General features: G+C 37.4%; 1 protein-coding gene across 1 annotated transcript; it reads left to right on the top strand.

The window, feature by feature from the left end:
• The first annotated feature begins 15,346 nt into the window (after window positions 1-15,346).
• On the top strand, window positions 15,347-18,698 carry LOC111891127 (uncharacterized mitochondrial protein AtMg00810-like). The gene is made up of 5 exons (XM_023887210.1): window positions 15,347-15,439; window positions 15,524-15,666; window positions 17,437-18,237; window positions 18,576-18,643; window positions 18,694-18,698. Exons 1-5 carry the CDS (start codon window positions 15,347-15,349, stop codon window positions 18,696-18,698), a joined length of 1,110 nt encoding a protein of 369 aa, XP_023742978.1.
• The last annotated feature ends 583 nt before the right edge of the window (window positions 18,699-19,281 follow it).

Raw genomic sequence — 19,281 nt, 5'->3', positions numbered from 1 at the left:
TCAATAGAAGTCAGAACAGTTACTGATAATTTTCAGACTATTTGGGATAAGTTTGAACATTTTATGATTAACACTTTAGGAGATGCCAGGAGAGGGGATGCTCTTAGGTTTATTATGCAACAGTAAACTTTCATACTACAAGAAATTGGAAATTTACGACCCAAACATGGTGTTTGCGGTTCAAAACCCCAGTGGTATATATATGGTCCTTAGCCATATTTATTCATTTGTTCCATTTCCAACTAGAGAAAAGCCAAATTCTCTCTCACGGATCTTCGGCCTTTCGTCCCAAATCGTGAGTGCTTCTATCTAAGAGTATAATAGGGCTTGTTATGTGTCTAATAACCAAGAAATCATAAGAAAACAACAAGATCAAAGAGTTTACGGCCCAAGAACACCTTGGACCGTAAACGCTTCTTTAAGGGCCAAAAGAGTTCCCTAGTCCCTTCCTTACCTTGTGAAACTAGCCTAGACTCTTACCCTAATGTGTGTAGGACTTGAAAGCACAAAAACACCATGTCCATAAGAGATTACGGCCGCAAAACCTAAAGGAATTGGTCCTAGGTTCGTGAACTCCTCAAAGGAGTTAAAGGGTGCCCTAATCTCTTCCAAGGACTAAACCATCAAGTAGAAATACTTCTATGGGACATGTAAGGCTTCAAAATATCAAATGATCAAGGGCTTAAGAGATTACGGCCATAAACTCAAGAATGGAGTTCTTTGGAACCCTAAACCCACTAGCTTTGTCCTACAACAACTTAGATGCAATCCTTAGGGCTTATAACACTTATATAAGGTGTTTATCATGTTCTAGGATGTCTTAACATTTTCAATTAGTAGTTTAACACTAATTGGGTACATATATGTGTGATTATATGTTAACTAGGATCTTTGGGTGTGTACAAGTCTTCACTTGACACTTAGCAATCCTACATCGTTCAGTTCATCCAATCCACCATCTACAGGTTAGTTCATACCCCTTAATCAATGTTTTAAATGATATTAGATGCTTTAATGAGGGGGGGGGATACAAGTAGAAAACAACATGTTAATGAATCAATCATATGTGATTTATAACTATGTTTTCATCTAGCAGATTTCACATACTTCAAAATGTGATGCATGAAATGGTTTTCTATCTTAAAAATACTTTGTTATCAAATGTATTAATTTTGAAATGTTTATTAAAATGACATCAAGTCATTGTTAATTATTGTTCAAAACTCTTAAATGTCTTACAAAACCATTTTCATCTTCTTGATCAAAACTATATCTATACACTTATGTTCTTATATATGTATTGATATGATAGCTTTCATCCTTCATTCAGTTCCCACACTCTTGTGTAGCAAGGGTGTATAAACCTTCTTGGACAATCAATTACCTTCCAGTTAACTATTATAGGGATAGTTAGGAGATACAAAACATTATTCCTATTACAAGGAATTACACCAGAGTCAGTTCATTCATGAGTCTATACTATACATTACATGTTACATGAATACGTCTACATAGATATGCTTACATGAATACATTTACTTGTATACACTTACATGGATACTTGTACCTAGATTCTATATGATGAGTTACTAGTACATACTATACGTGTAAGTTTGTCCTACCTATCCTAGTGCTAAAGGATAACTAGACGGGACTAACCATTCCGGCACCCACCTGTTAGCAACAGAGGTAATGAACATCTACGGATGCCTATGGTTGATACTCATATTAGGGGTACCTTTACGGGACTAACCATTCCTTAAACCTGCTGCCAGCTACAGAGGAAAATGAACAATCTACGGATGTTCAAGGTTAATACATTTCGGCAGTCGCGATGTCAAGTTGATCCTAATACAAAAGGATAACACTTACATGGCTATATTTTTCCTATTACTTTATTTTGTGATACATTCACATAAACGATGAGGTAGACTAGGTACTGTGAGTAGTAGTCAAAAAGAGGGAAAACTATCTTTGTTATAGCAAAACATACAGGTCTTGGTAGAAGACTACTTTCAAACATACAGGTCTTGGTAGAAGACTACTTTCAAACATACAGGTCTTGGTAGAAGACTACTTTCAAATAGACAGGTCTTGGTAGAAGACTACTTTCAAAACATATAGGTCTTGGTAGAAGACTACTTTCAAAACATTCGGGTCTTGGTAGAAGACTACTCTTATACAAATAAGAAATATGGTATTTTCTAAGGTTTTCATACTTATATCAAATGTTTCATTCAAAGATTTACATGGCATTCATAACAGCTTTCCAAAACAAGGCAATGACACTTAAATACTTATTAATTCACCAGCTTTATGCTGATACTCGCTTTCAAAATAACTTGTATTCTCAGGTCACCAGTAGACAGGTACGATGGCCAGGTTTTGAGAAGACGGAGCACAGACAAGACTCGTGTTTTATTTTGATTACATATTTTGGTGTCATTTTACTATCAAAGAACACACATGTATTAAAACTTTACTTTTAATGCAATGGATGATGTTTTTGCTTGTTTACTACTTTACACTGTTATGATACTTCACATGAAATCCTCCACCCCTAAATGTTTCCGCCGTTCTTGGTTTTGGGGTGTGACATATACTTACCATGAGTGGTATCCTTGTGTGACTGAGATGTCTTATGTGCTTATTTGTATATTGTGATATTCTGCATTATGTCTCTGTGATTTATGATGAGTATTGTTATTATGTGTTACTGAGACCGGACCGGGGGGTCCAACGAGCTGTGAGGCTGGAGGGTCCTCACTTAGACCAGACCGGAGGGTCCAACGAGTAGTTAGACCGGAGGGTCCTCACTTAGACCAGACCAGTGTAAAACCAACTAGTTTTAATCCTACTAACTTAGACACAAAATAAACACACGAAAGGCAGTGTACCTATCGATTAGTAATATAGTTCAAGCAAGTAGGGTATCGAACACAGGGAACGGTAAACAATTAAAATAAATGCTAATATTATCTAAATAAAACAAATAACAAAAAGGGAATTTTCTCTAGTTTTACAAGACTAGAAACTTAATTAGAATAACCAACACACAAATTAACTAACTAGCAACTAAAACAATTAATTACCAACTAAATTCAATAGTAAAGAGGACTTCTGTTTAGGTATGACTCATTTGTTCCCATGGATGATTTTAATGTATCAGATTAATTCTTCATTGGCTACCGATTAAAATAATTAGGTTCACGTTCGCTATTCCTAATTCTTAGAAAACAAATTAACTCAAGCAATGGCCAGTTGTCTAAATTAACGGGTTTCCTAGATTATTGATTCGGGTTAAGTAAGACTTGTAATGGTTAATTAAATTGACCCTTCAATTAACCTATTGTTGATGTTCATCAAACAATCTCACACATTAACTTACCTATCTTCTAGTTAATTCTAGTTTCACATTCGTTATTCCTAGACATACAACTATGTGGTCACAATAAGTCATATGAAATTAATAACTAAGAGATGTTCATACAACTTAATTACTGATTTATTAATAGAAGAATAGTTATTGTCAACACATAAGGTTCTTTAACAAGCTTAACAAAACATAATCACCAATTAAAATTAATCCTACTCAAATAATCAATCCATGTTCACAAAATTGTCTACCATCACAGAAGAATAAGTTTTTAGCTCATGATTGCAGTAAACATAAACTCAAAAACGAAATCAAAGTATGTAAACATGATTCAAATCAAAAAGTTACTAAGAATAAACCAAAATTGTCTTGATTCTCTTCACAATTGAATGTAGGTTTGATTCTTCAGTTCCTCACGACCTAGCAGCACTTCCAATCGTTTCTTAGCCTCCTAGGGTTTTTCTCCATCCTATGATATCGATCTGAAAGTCCCTTTATATGGATTTTCACAAAACAGAGGCTACTCGGCGAGTCCAGTGACCTACTCGGCGAGTCGGTCACTTAAAACCCGTGTACGGCAAGTTAGCGCGTCTAGAATCGCGAAACTTCTGACCAACTCGGCGAGTAATCGACCCTACTCGCCGAGTATGTTTCGAATCAGCATTTTCTCAAAACACGAAAGTCGTCCGAAATTGTGTCTACTTTTCAGAACATTTTGAATCTTGTCAATCGGAGTTACGGTTCATGAGATACGGCCAAAACACTGACGAGGGGTCAAGCTGTCCAGCAACATCCTTCTTTCTTCAAAATCCAAGATCCAAGCCTCCAATTGCTAGTTCCGCTTCATTTTCCACCCGAGCATGTAATTGTTGCTGAAAATGAAATTATAAACTAATTAAGCACCTTTTGTTCATTAAATGAGACAAAAACAACATAAAGTATTAAGATAATGCATGAATTATATGACTAAATATGTCCATATCAAAATACCCCACACTTGACTTTTGCTTGCCCCCAAGCAAAACTGAATTTTAGTACACTAATATTACATATAAGACAATCCCAATCGAACCCAGCCATTATGTCAAGACCGCAACGCATGCATTTGTGTCTAAAATTTTCCTAAAGAACCCCCCATACTCTAAATACTCACAATCCTCATAAACACTCGCCCACTTCTTTTGAACAATGCTCATTTTATGCATCCCTCCGAATCCATCCTCAGAAAACCTCTTAACCTCAAGGTATTTTTGGTTGAGCAACCCAAGCATACATAATCTAGACAATTACAATTTATGATACCACTATGGAGCTCTTTTGGAATTCCTCACTTCTTTGACATTTGATCTTTAATTTCTTTGAATTCACCACCTTGTTGTTTGATTTTTGGTATCTTCAACTTTTTTTTTCAGAAATTTGATCTTTGAACTTCATACTTAACTTTGATGCTCCAAAAATTCTTCAAAATTTTCTTGTAATTCTCTCACTTTTTTTTAACATGTAACTCACTTTTTTCACTCAAAACCCTACATGCTTAAGCAGGGGCGCTCAACTTCAACCTTTATTGGTTAACGATAATAATTTTCCTGGATACATTTCTGGTACACGATGCTAAACATATTGCATCCTTCAAACTAAGCGAGGTTATGTTTTTGTCCCATGATTTCACTGGAATAAGGAAGCCACAAATGCACTAGAACGTATATAGGCTCAACTAAACATTTGGGTCTTTATGCAATCATCAAATATAATACTAGCATGATCCCTAATTGCTTTACCAAAATTTTCTAAATTAGCCCTAGCAATTTTAATGAAAAAAATTTCAAATTTTATCATAAATTAACTAAATTTTTAACTAATATAACCAACCCCCTACCCCACACTTAATTTATGCAATGTCCCCATTGCATATTATGCATGAATAAGAAAACATAAAACTAAAGAGGGAATTGGAACAAACTCCCCTGGGATAGTAGTTGCGAGGTTAATCTTCTTTATTTAAAGCTCCATCTTCAGCTGACTTTAGACATGGGAACAGCTCATCCATGTCTTGGGTGTCATTCATCTCGTGTGGTTGACAGCTCCAAAATATATGGGAAAAACTCTTGGAAATGCTCGGAAAATGATCTTCAAAGAATAGAACCGATGCCCATATCAAATGTCATCAAATCTTCAGCTCAAAAGTAAGAAGAATGAGCGACTCGTCGAGTAAGTATGTAGACTCGCCGAGTTGAAGCGTAAATGGCAGAAGAATCGTGAATTTTCACATGGACTCGGCGAGTCCATAAGATGCACTCGGCGAGTAGACCGATGTGTGACAAAAATTTTATTATGCCCAAGTCCGTTTCTGATGTATGGGGGTTATATAAACTAATACTTCCCCTCATTTTTCCTTTAGGTGATAAACACTCTATAACCCTTATATCAATTGGACTCATAGCTTGACTCAAAACTTCGTTTCCTCTCTCGCCTAGACTCGATTTCTCGCTTCGTCAGCCTTGACTCTAGACCCTCACATGCATCCTTACACTCAAACTGAAAAGATCAAAAACAAAAACAAGTAATAAAAAACATTAAAATAAAAAAAAAATCCTAAATTATCCTTAAACACTAGAAGTTTAGAAAGAAAAAGAAAGGAAAACTCTAATGACGGGTTGCCTCCCGCAAGCGCTTCTTTTTGTGCGAGTCTTGAGCTGGACTCCCAACTTAATAAACTTCCAATAAACTCATTGCCAATCCATCCGTTGCATTAAATATTTTCTTTGGACCAATTTGTAAAATTTGACTCTTTGCTTCTAAAATTGGCCAAACGAGCTTGAATATATAAAACCCAAGAATTCTGACAAGGGTTGGGACCGGTTGGGTACTAATCAGAAATGGATCGCGCTTCAGAACTTTCTCCAAAGTTGGAATCGTCACCCCATGCTTTGAAACACAAACCGGAAGAACAGGGGACCATGTCGTGGTAAAGGTCAAACCACAGCTTGGTTCCTGCAATTCAGCTTGTTCTTGTTCTTCTTCTGACCTCTCTGCTAGCAATCTTTCCAGCTCCTCCAAATCTTTTTCTGGATTAAATTCATCATCTTGTAAATCTAGCTCTTGTGACTCAAATAGTTTTTTATCGTTAGACAATATGTTATCTAACCATCTATCAAATTTCTTCAAATCATCATCTGAGTCATAGTCCTCATCTTTTTGCTCATTTGCCTGCACTACTTCCTCAAGAAAAGCATCAAAAGCATCGAGATTTGGAAAATACATAATAACTAAAAGTAAAAATAAAAATAAAAAAACTAATCAATAAAATAAAAACGATAACAATTAGCAAATAAAATTAACTATTTAGAACCGTTCCCCGACAACGGCGCCAAAAACTTGATGTGTGTAAAACCAACTAGTTTTAATCCTACTAACTTAGACACAAAATAAACACACGAAAGGCAGTATACCTATCGATTAGTAATATAGTTCAAGCAAGTAGGGTATCGAACACAGGGAACGGTAAACAATTAAAATAAATGCTAATATTATCTAAATAAAACAAATAACAAAAAGGGAATTTTCTCTAGTTTTACAAGACTAGAAACTTAATTAGAATAACCAACACACAAATTAACTAACTAGCAACTAAAACAATTAATTACCAACTAAATTCAATAGTAAAGAGGACTTCTGTTTAGGTATGACTCATTTGTTCCCATGGATGATTTTAATGTATCAGATTAATTCTTCATTGGCTACCGATTAAAATAATTAGGTTCACGTTCGCTATTCCTAATTCTTAGAAAACAAATTAACTCAAGCAATGGCCAGTTGTCTAAATTAACGGGTTTCCTAGATTATTGATTCGGGTTAAGTAAGACTTGTAATGGTTAATTAAATTGACCCTTCAATTAACCTATTGTTGATGTTCATCAAACAATCTCACACATTAACTTACCTATCTTCTAGTTAATTCTAGTTTCACATTCGTTATTCCTAGACATACAACTATGTGGTCACAATAAGTCATATGAAATTAATAACTAAGAGATGTTCATACAACTTAATTACTGATTTATTAATAGAAGAATAGTTATTGTCAACACATAAGGTTCTTTAACAAGCTTAACAAAACATAATCACCAATTAAAATTAATCCTACTCAAATAATCAATCCATGTTCACAAAATTGTCTACCATCACAGAAGAATAAGTTTTTAGCTCATGATTGCAGTAAACATAAACTCAAAAACGAAATCAAAGTATGTAAACATGATTCAAATCAAAAAGTTACTAAGAATAAACCAAAATTGTCTTGATTCTCTTCACAATTGAATGTAGGTTTGATTCTTCAGTTCCTCACGACCTAGCAGCACTTCCAATCGTTTCTTAGCCTCCTAGGGTTTTTCTCCATCCTATGATATCGATCTGAAAGTCCCTTTATATGGATTTTCACAAAACAGAGGCTACTCGGCGAGTCCAGTGACCTACTCGGCGAGTCGGTCACTTAAAACCCGTGTACGGCAAGTTAGCGCGTCTAGAATCGCGAAACTTCTGACCAACTCGGCGAGTAATCGACCCTACTCGCCGAGTATGTTTCGAATCAGCATTTTCTCAAAACACGAAAGTCGTCCGAAATTGTGTCTACTTTTCAGAACATTTTGAATCTTGTCAATCGGAGTTACGGTTCATGAGATACGGCCAAAACACTGACGAGGGGTCAAGCTGTCCAGCAACATCCTTCTTTCTTCAAAATCCAAGATCCAAGCCTCCAATTGCTAGTTCCGCTTCATTTTCCACCCGAGCATGTAATTGTTGCTGAAAAATGAAATTATAAACTAATTAAGCACCTTTTGTTCATTAAATGAGACAAAAACAACATAAAGTATTAAGATAATGCATGAATTATATGACTAAATATGTCCATATCATGGCTAATGTGTTGTATGTGGTATTTTGGGGAACTCACAAAGCATTGTGCTTACCGTGTTATGTGTTTCAGGTTTTCTCAGGATCGTGGGAAGGCACCAGCTTGATTGTACACACACCAGTGAAAGAGTTATGTTTTGAAGATCCTGGATATTAATCAAACAATTATGGAGTTATGATTTGTAAATTAAATAAATGAGATTTATGTGAAATATGTTATGAGAAATATGCGAATTTAAATGAAAATTTTATTTGAAAATTTACGGTGTTACACATGGAAAGCAAATATCAAGGTCCAAGCAAACCTCAAGGTCCAAGAAAACCTACACATGAACGCTACACATTCCAGGGGGAGGGTTCGTCTACACCAAAGAGACCTAGTTTTCCTTTCCAGGGGGAGAACCCATCACCAACTATGAACCATGGAAGTCCAATCGAGGGGGAGAACTCTAAACCTGAAATTGAAATTGTTTTGTCATTTGAGGGGGAGAATCATAATACAAATGACGAAGATCTTCAATCAGAATATAAAGAAGAAATAAATGTTGAATTGGATCCTACTTATGATCCAAACTACCCTGCACTCACAAAATGGGCAAGTGATCATCCGCAAACTCAAGTTATTAGTGAATCATCTGAGGGAGTTCTTACACGCTCTCAACTGAAAGCGAAGCAAACTGCTTTATTCTCTCAAGTGGAATTCTGCATGTTTAATTCGTTTGTCTCCAAGATTGAACCGAAAATAGTTAACACTGTACTTGATCACTCTGATTGGGTACAGGCTATGCAAGATGAACTCAATGAGTTTGAGCGAAACCGAGTGTGGAGATTAATTCCTACACCAAAGGATGCATCTGTGGTTGGCTTAAAATGGGTGTTACAAAACAAGATGGATAAAGAAGGGAATGTGATACGCAACAAGGCAAGGCTTGTGGCAAAGGGATATTGTCAGGAAGAAGGAATAGATTATGATGAAACCTTCGCTCCAGTAGCAAGGTGGAATCTGTACGGATCTTTCTGGCATACGCTGCTCACAAAAATTTTGAAGTTTTTCAAATGGACGTCAAGTGTAGTGCGTTCTTAAATGGGAAACTAGAAGAGACCGTGTACGTTGAGCAACCACCGGGATTTGTGAATGAGAAGTATCCTGATTATTGCTACATTCTGGACAAAGCAGTTTATGGTCTGAAGCAAGCCCCTAGAGCCTGGTATGAAACGTTAACTCGCTTTCTTAAAATGTCAAAATTCAAACAAGGTTCGATTGACCTAACCTTCTTTCGCAAGAAAGAGGGTGACCATTTAATGATCATCCAAATCTATGTCAATGACATCATATTCAGTTCTACGAATCCTAGCCTAACGGCTGAATTCCGGAAGTTGATGGAGACTAAGTATGAGATGAGCTCAATGGGTCCGATTAACTTTTTCCTTGGATTGAACATTAGTCAGGGACCAGAAGGCATATTTATAATCAAGAGGCTTACACAAAGACCTTACTAGCAAAGTTCGGTATGATGGGAGATTCTAAGGTTAAGGTTCCAATGGCATTCGGAACGAAGCTAACACCTTCTCTAGAGAAATCGGTTGCTGATATGACCCTCTGTCGTCAAATGATAGGGTCCCTAATGTACCTAACAGCTAGTAGACCATATATTATGTTTTCTGTCTGCTATTGTGCCAAGTTCCAAGCTAATCCACACGAACCTCACATGGTGGCTGTTAAAAATATCTTTAGATATTTGAAGCGAACCTCGTTTCTCGGTCTTTGGTACCCTGTAAAATCAGGCTTCTTTGTTCAAGCCTTCTCCGATGCTGATCTTGGAGGGTGTGGTCTGGACCGAAAGAGCACAACTGGCGGGTGTCAATTCCTTGATGGAAAACTAGTCAGCTGGCAGTCCAAGAAACAAACGTGTGTGTCCTTATCTACGGCCGAAGCTGAATATATCGCTGCAGCATCTTGCACTTCACAGGTAATATGGATACAAAGACAACTTATATATTATGGCCTGAACATGAAGAAGATTCCCCTCTATTGTGACTCAGAAAGCGCTATTCGAATATGCTGCAACCCAGTGCAGCGCTAAAAAACGAAACATATAGCACTAAGGTGCCACTTTATCAAGGATCACGTACAAGATGGTAACGTTGAAATCCACTTTGTTCGATCTGCTGATCAATTAGCTGACATCTTCACGAAAGCCCTACCTGAAGCAAGCTTTATTAAAATACTCCATGACTTGGGAACAATGGAAGCTGAATCAGTACAGAAACCTCTTTCGCCTCATTAAAATTTGACAAGCGAAATAGAGCGAACGTTTGGTCTATTTCGGTTCCGGATTTTTCAGGAACTGAAATGAACCGAACGCTCGGTCCATTTCGCTTTATTACTCCAAAGGTGAAATTTCGGTTGTATATTTTGTACACTATGTATATCTTTTCGTATAGTTTATCCTATGTTTTTAATGTCTTTTCATAAAATCCAAAAATATTCTCTTTTCTGCTTTTCTTTCTTTTCAGAAAAATCAAAAATCCAAAAATACTTTTTGTGTTTAGTTTTATTTCAATTTCTTTTTCACAAATCAATTCAAAAAATTACCAAAAATATTGTACTGAAAGGTTCATGGACAACTTCACATGATGGAGCTTGAGTAGGTAAAACTTTCTTTCTCTTTGTACTAGCTACGTGTCCCTAGAAGCATGCTGCATCATGTTGTCCAATGCCTCAAAGACTATGAGTGAAGCCTTACTGATTCGATATATACCAATCGATTCTTCCGAATCAGGCTGCTAAAATCACTTAAGTCATGAGCTACCTTACTCTTCTCATATTGATTTAAGAGTTATCTGCTTGGTCACTTTCGCATAGCAGAGGTACATTCAGTTCTTTAACCACTTCAACTCTTTTCTTTCTCCATCATATTTCATTTCATAATTGTAACCTTGAGACTCTCAGCATTTACCACCAAGGTTTACGGTTACACAACATCTGTGTTCATGATCATAGTTTCGTTTCACCACATACTATGTGAAACCCAAAATCCAATACCTAAACTGAATTGACGGCGAACAATCAAATGTTCTAGCATTCATCAAATATTAAAATAATCACCACTTTCGTTTGTTATTTTTGAGAAATCTCTTTCTAGTTTTTGCACGGTCTTTATGAAAGTGTCTAACACCAAGACCTTTCTACCCGAAAGATCAAGTTTGTTTGTTTGTTTGTTTGTTTTGTTTTTTTGTTTGTTTGTTTGTTTGTTTGTTTGTTTGTTTTTTGAGATTTCCACTTTATCACCAAGTCACTGAAAATTGATACTAACTACTTGTTTTTAGGCTACACTGGCCTCACAAGTACTTCATCCAACTTTCGGTCTTATATCAAGTTACGTAGTTTGGTTTCAGCGAAAGCCACCCTTATAGCCTTATACTCAAAAGAAGCCTTTCAATGCCTCTTAATAAGCATTTGATCATAATTCAACGGAAACCACACAGACACTTCTCAGTATCTCTTAACTTTGAAGGAAGTGATTCGTGCCCAGGATCCACAACTTCGTGTCATTAAATACATCACTAATATCCCACATAAATAACTTGCTTTATTTCTTTTTCCTTGGAACATTCTTGCATGAAGTTCTTTATGATCTTCCAAAGTCTGGTTCGTTGTTTCCATGGCAATATTCTATCTTGTTGTTTCGCTTCTACAACACAACGAAGGTCTTATTATTAAGGAAGTAACAGGTGCTTGATTAGTCTTTTGGCATATAAGACAAAATGGGAGGATTAATTTCGAAAAGGAAGTTGAAATGATTGGTTACTCTGCAGAGAAGTTGAATGGATAAGCTTTTCAAAAAAGGCGCATGAATTTGAAACGTTAACCCTATCATCAAGCCGCCTGACACGCTTTTTAATGGAACGACAGTTATCAAATCGCTACTTATTAGGCGTCAACGTCATGTTATCATCATTAAGAGAACTTTCTCTCTCCTGAAAATCGTATAAAGGATTTTCCATCACTATGTTTTCTCTTTTACAACGTTCACAAGGCGCATTTTTCTCTTCTACTGTTCATCTTCCCCTCCAAGCTTCAACGTTGGCAAACTTCTTCTTCCATTCAAGAAAATGCCGCTCAATCCTCTCTCTTTGCAATCAAGCCCAACCAAAATCTGATTATCAACTTGGTGCCTTTCTCCTATGATCCCTACATGCTGCAGATTGTCGAATGTCTGAAATACTCACCATTGGTGATTGCCCTTACCAAAGTCAAATTCGTTCCAATGTCTCTTCTTTCACAGGTTTATTCTTCTGCAAAATATGGCAAGGCCAATGAAAGAATTACATTTGATATCTTTGATAAGAAGACTTCAGTCTCGAAGGCTAGATTTTGTTCTCTTTTAGGGCTCCCTTCTGACATCTCATTGGTGAACCCCGACTCGATTTCTACTGTACAACTCTTTGAGATGTTCTACAACATGGGGTATAACGACATTCTCACTACAATCACCAAGGTTAAGAAGTCATGTCTTCCTCCTCCATGGAATGGGTTATTTACTCTTCTATCAAAGAGTTTCTCTGAACGAGTTGCAGGATCTGATGGTGCTAGCAAGGGTTTTATAACCATTCTCTATGGTCTATATCATGGAATCAATTTTGACTATGGGTCGATTCTCTAGGAACGGTTGATTCAAAGTTTAAACTCTTCATCTCGTCACATTGAGATTTCTTGTGGGAGATTCTGGACGATTATCACTCACCGAGCAATGGAGAAGTTTCAAGTTCCAATTATGGCAGATTCCTTAACATCTAAGGTTGCTACGTTTCATACCACCAAAATTATTATGGCTAATTTGATTTTATTGGTTCAATTCTGGAGTCCATGTATCAATGTGTTTCCAAGGCCAGCAAGTTAATTAGTGAGTACAAAAAGCTTCCAGCCACGGGGTCGAGACTGTTAAGCACAAAAATGCAACAATCGCTTGATATGGTAGACAAACCAGCCAAACGGGGCAAGAAAGGGGATACGAGGAAAGAAATTCAAGAAAGGCCCTCTTCTAAACCTGTGACACCAAAGAAGCGAAAGGGTTCCACTGCAGACCCTTCAGCTCCTAAGAAGAAAAAGCTGAAAAAGATGGCACACAAGGCGAAAGCTCCATCATCTAGTGACAGTGACTATGTTCCTTCAGATCAAGACGTTGAAGTTGAACGAGAGTCGGAGCAAGATCAGTCTGATGATTCGGTCCGAGAAGTCTCTCCAGAGGTAATCCCTACTAACACTGTTTCATATCCACCTCCTTCTCCTCATCACACTTCTGTTCCAATTTCAATCACTCCATGTCCTCCTCTAACTCCACTCAAATTCCCACTTCTACACCTCTACCACCACCTTTATTCACCGAAGCAACAACCACCACCACTTTTACTGTACATACACCTCCTGTCAATGCATCTGATGCGGGGGCACAAACTTCAAGTGTTGAGACCCCCATTACCTCAAAACCTTTGTCACCAATTAACTCTGATGAATCCGATACTATTCTCGGTGGGGCAGATATGGATTTTGATACTTTTCACTACAGTCCCTATACCATTCAAAGTGATGACGATGATGATCCCCTTATTACCAAGAGGAATCTCAAGGCGTTAAATGAGAAACCTGACACTTTGCTCGCCTCTTCATCTCAATATTCCACATCGGCATATTATGATGCTGCTATTAAAGCCTTAGTGGCCACTTTGGTTCAGCAGCATGACAGTTCAATCGAGAAAGCAACCAAAGACGTCGATGAATCCACTAATACTGCGACCAAAAAAGTCGAAAAATTAATGGCCGATGCTAAAGAATTTTTGCAGTCTCTACAAGCTGAGTCGCAGCAACAAGTGAACACTACGAACTCTTCTGCTGAGAAGCTTGTTTCTTCTCTCCAAGCCGAACTCATAAAGCTTGGTACTATCCGCTCTGACATCCAATATGATCAATCGGCTCTTAGTAAGTCTGTCAACTCTCGACTAGATAAACTCCAGGCTGATATTGCTATGGAAAATAAAGTGATGGATGAGCTTGCTCGACAAGCCACTTCGCTCAAAACTAATACCATCAAGCTCACCCAATCCCGAAAGGAGATTGATGATCTCACAACCAAACAAGCAACTGTAAAATCCTATGTTGCTGATGTTCATGCAAATCTGGTTGATCTCCTGGATGCCCATGATACTGTTCCTACAATCACTGTCAGGAGGCGTTTGGCCGAAAAACTGTGTCCAGCTCTTGGACTTCTGAATAAAATCCAGGGTGTTTCGAAGGCGGACGTTCCTCCAAAACAAGCGGGAGAAGCAACTAAAGTTCCACCAAAACAAACCCCTAAAAGCCCAACTCCAACAACCGAACCTACTCCAGTTAAACCAAGTGTCATTACAGAACTGAAGGTTAACGAAGCTTCAGGACCAACCGTTCAAGATAAAGGAAAGAGAATTGTTGGTGAAAGTGGAGAAGAAAGATGTAAATCAAGAAGGGTTGTTAAAGCAAAACCGTGAAACCGAAGAGAGGGAAAGAAAAGCTAAGGAGGCCCATGACAGTTTGGAACAAAGTAAAATTATTTTTCCATCATGAACATGGGAAAACCTGCTGAAGGAAGCGATTGAATCCCCAAGTACTCATTGGCTTGAACCAATCATTTCTTTTGACTTGGTTAATTCTAAAGACATGCAATTCGATATGCCAATCACTAGAAGGGCTTTTGTTTTCATTGTTTTGAGTCAATTGCTTATGTTCCCTCACTAAACCTGAAGGTTGATAGAGATCTAATCGATTATTACTTTACTTTCTTGCAACCTCAGTATTTGACTTGGTGTGCAAAGAAGATTACCACGGTCAAGGTCCTGAAGCCGGTTGCTGCGGGAAAATTTATCAATGTGAAGTTTTGGGTTACTCGTGGTTCGGATAATTCGAGTCATGAATTTTCTCTTGCTGATTTTCCGAATCTCAAACCTCATGACTGGATTCTGTTGACTAATATTATGTTTTCAAATGAGTAGAAGTACAAACCCATTCTTGATCACATAAAGAGAATGTTGATTTCGTATATACATGAAGTAGCGAAGCTTGATCAAGCGATCGTTGTTGCTCTGAGGAATAAGCCCTCTATCAAACCCATTGGCAAGGTTAGTGATGTGAACAAGATGAGTATGGGCATAATTGACACCGAACATTTGACAGTGATGTTCACAAAAGATGTTGGAGGTTAGGCTCTTCCATTAAAGTGCCTGTTCGCGTTGTCTGACAAGCATCTGTTTTCCATTGTTGCTCTTGAACACGTTCTGGATATAGTCAATAGATGTAAATCCAATGACGATGCCTCAAAGAAGATCTTCAACGACATGATTCTGTGGTACATCAACTTCCGTCATACTATTCTAGCTATGATACCGAAGTTGTTCAAAACAGTTAAGAAGGCTATTCAGGTTGTGCAATAGTAATCTCTTGCCTTAATTGACGCAAATGGGGAGAATGTTGGGTTTAAGATGTTGCGTCATTGGGCCTTTAGTTCGGTCCATGATAGTCACGGTCTGGGCCTGTCCAGTCGTGTTTAGTTTATTAGGGTTTGGTATAAATGGTGCATGCATTCATCGTTCTTAGTATGCTTCTCATTTATTATTTTCATTATTGTACTGTAACCCTAACACTCCTCTATAGTAGAAGTTCTTTGTCGAGCTCTTCTAAGGTGTTGCATATTAATCATTCAACACTTTTTTGGTTCATTGTGTGTGTTCACGCTTGAATTTTCTTTTTTGATTTGCTTGTTAAGAATCTATTTGATCATAAAAGAGTTTTCGACTCATCAGCTTCCTCCCACGTATTGGAGTGAGGCTATCCACATGGCAGCTCATCTTCTTAAAATCCTCCCATCCACCAATCTTGACAACCAAACCCCGTTCCACAAACTTTATAATAAATCTCCATCATATGATCATCTTTGTGTGTTTGGTTGTCTTTGCTTTCCTCACATTAATGCCTCTCACAAACTCTCCTTAAGATCAACACCATGCATTTTTCTTGGTTATCCAAAAAATCATAAAGGTTATCATTGTCTTGATCTCGACATAAATCAAATCATTATATCACGCCATGTGGTCTTTGACGAAATGGTATTTCCCTTTAGATCCATGACACCAAATAGAGCTCCATCATACTCATTCCTTGACAAATTGGATTCATCTCACCCTATCTTCACCGCTCTGGCCCCGACATCCCCATTGACAAACGGTGCATCTGACGAACCCACCTTGCATCCTCACTCCACAACTTCTGATTCTAATTTTTCATTTGGCAGCCCCATCTCGACTACATCTTCATCTATGTCGAGAGGCCCAACTTAGCTTCCTCTCAGCTCTCACTAACCCAGTCCATCTCCTTTGAGCCCTATCCACTCTAGTTCATCGCCCTCCAGTCCTTCCTCGTTTGTGTCTTCGAATTCCTCAGCTTCTTCATCTCAAACTCCTACTCTTCCTAATGTTACTCAATCTCAACACCCAATGGTCACCCGTGCAAAACAAGGTATTTTTATACCAATAAGAAAACTCAACCTTCATGTTGACTCTTCCTCTCCTGTCCCTAACAATTATTTACAAGAATTTAAGGATCCTCATTGGCTTAATGCAATGACAGAAGAATATACTTCTCTTATCTGTAACAAAACTTGGGTACTTGTACCTCGACCCCCGACTGCTAATATTATTAACTGTATTTGGTTGTTTAAAAAGAAACTTAATGCAGACGAGTCCTTATCTCGCTACAAAGCGCGTCTAGTTGCTAATGGTCATAGTCAGTGACCTGGTATTGACTGTGATGAGACATATAGTCCAGTTGTTAAGCCAACCACCATTCACATGGTTCTTTCTCTTGTTGTCACTCATAAGTGGCCTATTAGATAACTTGATGTGAATAATGCTTTTCTTTATGGACATTTGTAGGAAATAGTTTACATGCAACAGCCATCAGGTTTTAGGGATCCATCTTGACTAGATCATGTATGTTTGCTCCAACGCTCTCTGTATGGCCTCAAACAAGCACATCGCGCCTGGTTTCATCGTTTTGTGATGTTCATCAATCGCATTGGTTTTGTTCATAGCAGATGTGATTCTTTTTTGTTTATCTATAGGTACGATACTCATATGGCGTATCTGTTATTATATGTGGATGATATTGTTCTCACCGGTTCCTCTACCCAGTTACTTACTCACATTATTTCTTTATTGAGCACTGAGTTCTCTATGTCAGATCTTGGTGATCTTCACTATTTTCTGGGTGTTTTAGCTAATAGATCTGTTGATGGATTGTTCTTGTCTCAACAAAAATATGCTGCTGAGATTCTTGACCGAGCTTTTATGAAAAATTGCAAACCAACATCTAGTCCTACCGATCTATCTGTAAAATTTGATGGCACTGGTCCTCCTGTTGATGATCCCACTTTATATCGCAGCCTGGCTGGAACCTTACAGTATCTCATGCTCACTCGCCTGGATATCACCTATGTTGTGCAACAAATATGCTTATACATACACGACCTACGTGAGCCTCATTTTACCACTCTCAAACATATTTTATGTTATATTCGCGATACCACATCTTATGGACTTCAGTTGTATACTCCCAGTCGCACTCTGACTGCCTATTCTGATGCCGACTGGGATGGGTGTCCTGTTACACAACGTTCTACTTCTAGCTATTGTGTCTTTCTTGGTAACAACCTTCTATCTTGGTCTTCCAAACTCCAGAACACGATATCACGCTCGAGTGCTAAAGCTGAATACCGGGGCGTTGCAAATGCCTTAGCGGAAACATGTTGGATTCGTAACTTACTTTTTGAGCTTTACTATATACCTGCTAAGGAAACTCTTGTTTACTGTGATAATGTCAGTGTTGTGTACATGTCCTCTAATCCAGTGCATCATAAACGCACGTAACATATAGAGATTGATCTTCATTTTGTTCGAGACAAAGTTGACACTGGTCATGTTTATGTTCTTCATGTTCTGTCTTCTTCTCAATATGCATACATTTTCACAAAGAGCCTTCCATCTCCTTTGTTTCTTGATTTTCGGTCCAGCTTGAACGTTCATAATCTTTTCCCCGTTCAAATTGTGGAGGTTGTTAGCATATTATTATTATTATTATTATTATTATTATTATTATTATTATTATTATGCATTTGTGTATTTGAGCATATTGTCCGGCCCATCCTATGTGGCCCGTTTGATGTAATATGTATATATATTGAGGGTATTGAATGTAATACAGGGAAGGGAAAATCATTGACGATTACAGTTTTGTGTTGTGTATGGATACACTTATATTTGTGCACATATGTAAATTAAAAAAAATCATTATTTTTAAGTTTTTTTTTCTTTGAATGCAGTATAATATATATGCATCTTAATTAAGTCTGGCAATGGAGCGGGTTTTGACCCTGATCCGATCCAAACCCTTAACAATTATACGGGTTTGGAGTATAGTTTTTGATCTGTTTACCCGTTAACGACCCGTACCCGTTAACCCTTTTATTAAAAGGGTCGGGTATGGATCATCATTGATCCGCTCCGTTTATAACCCGCCCAATATAAATTTTAGAATTATAAATTTATATTTTATATTGCCTAAAGTTTACATTAAATTCCAATCATAAGTCCAAAGAGAAAAGGCCAAAGACTAAACTGTTTTTACATAGGACTCGATGACTCAACTTCTATACTTCCAATCTTCTCTCAAGAGTCATGGTTTCATTTCATTTATATTTCATCATGTAATCACCAATTTCATTTATAAACCAATAAGGTCATTTATCAACCGGGAGAAAGTTTGTAATTTCAATTCTCTATCAATGCAGTCGACGGTAAAAAAACCAATTGGAATTAACTAAAATAATGATTTTAATTCCAATAGAAAGTCCTTGAGTACATAATGTGTTAGATTATTAAAAAAACTTACGGATTATGGGGCGGGTTTA

Source organism: Lactuca sativa, chromosome 3 (assembly GCF_002870075.4).
Source record: "Lactuca sativa cultivar Salinas chromosome 3, Lsat_Salinas_v11, whole genome shotgun sequence".
In the NCBI taxonomy this organism is placed as follows: domain Eukaryota; kingdom Viridiplantae; phylum Streptophyta; class Magnoliopsida; order Asterales; family Asteraceae; genus Lactuca; species Lactuca sativa.
This window is presented reverse-complemented; position numbering and strand designations above follow the sequence as displayed.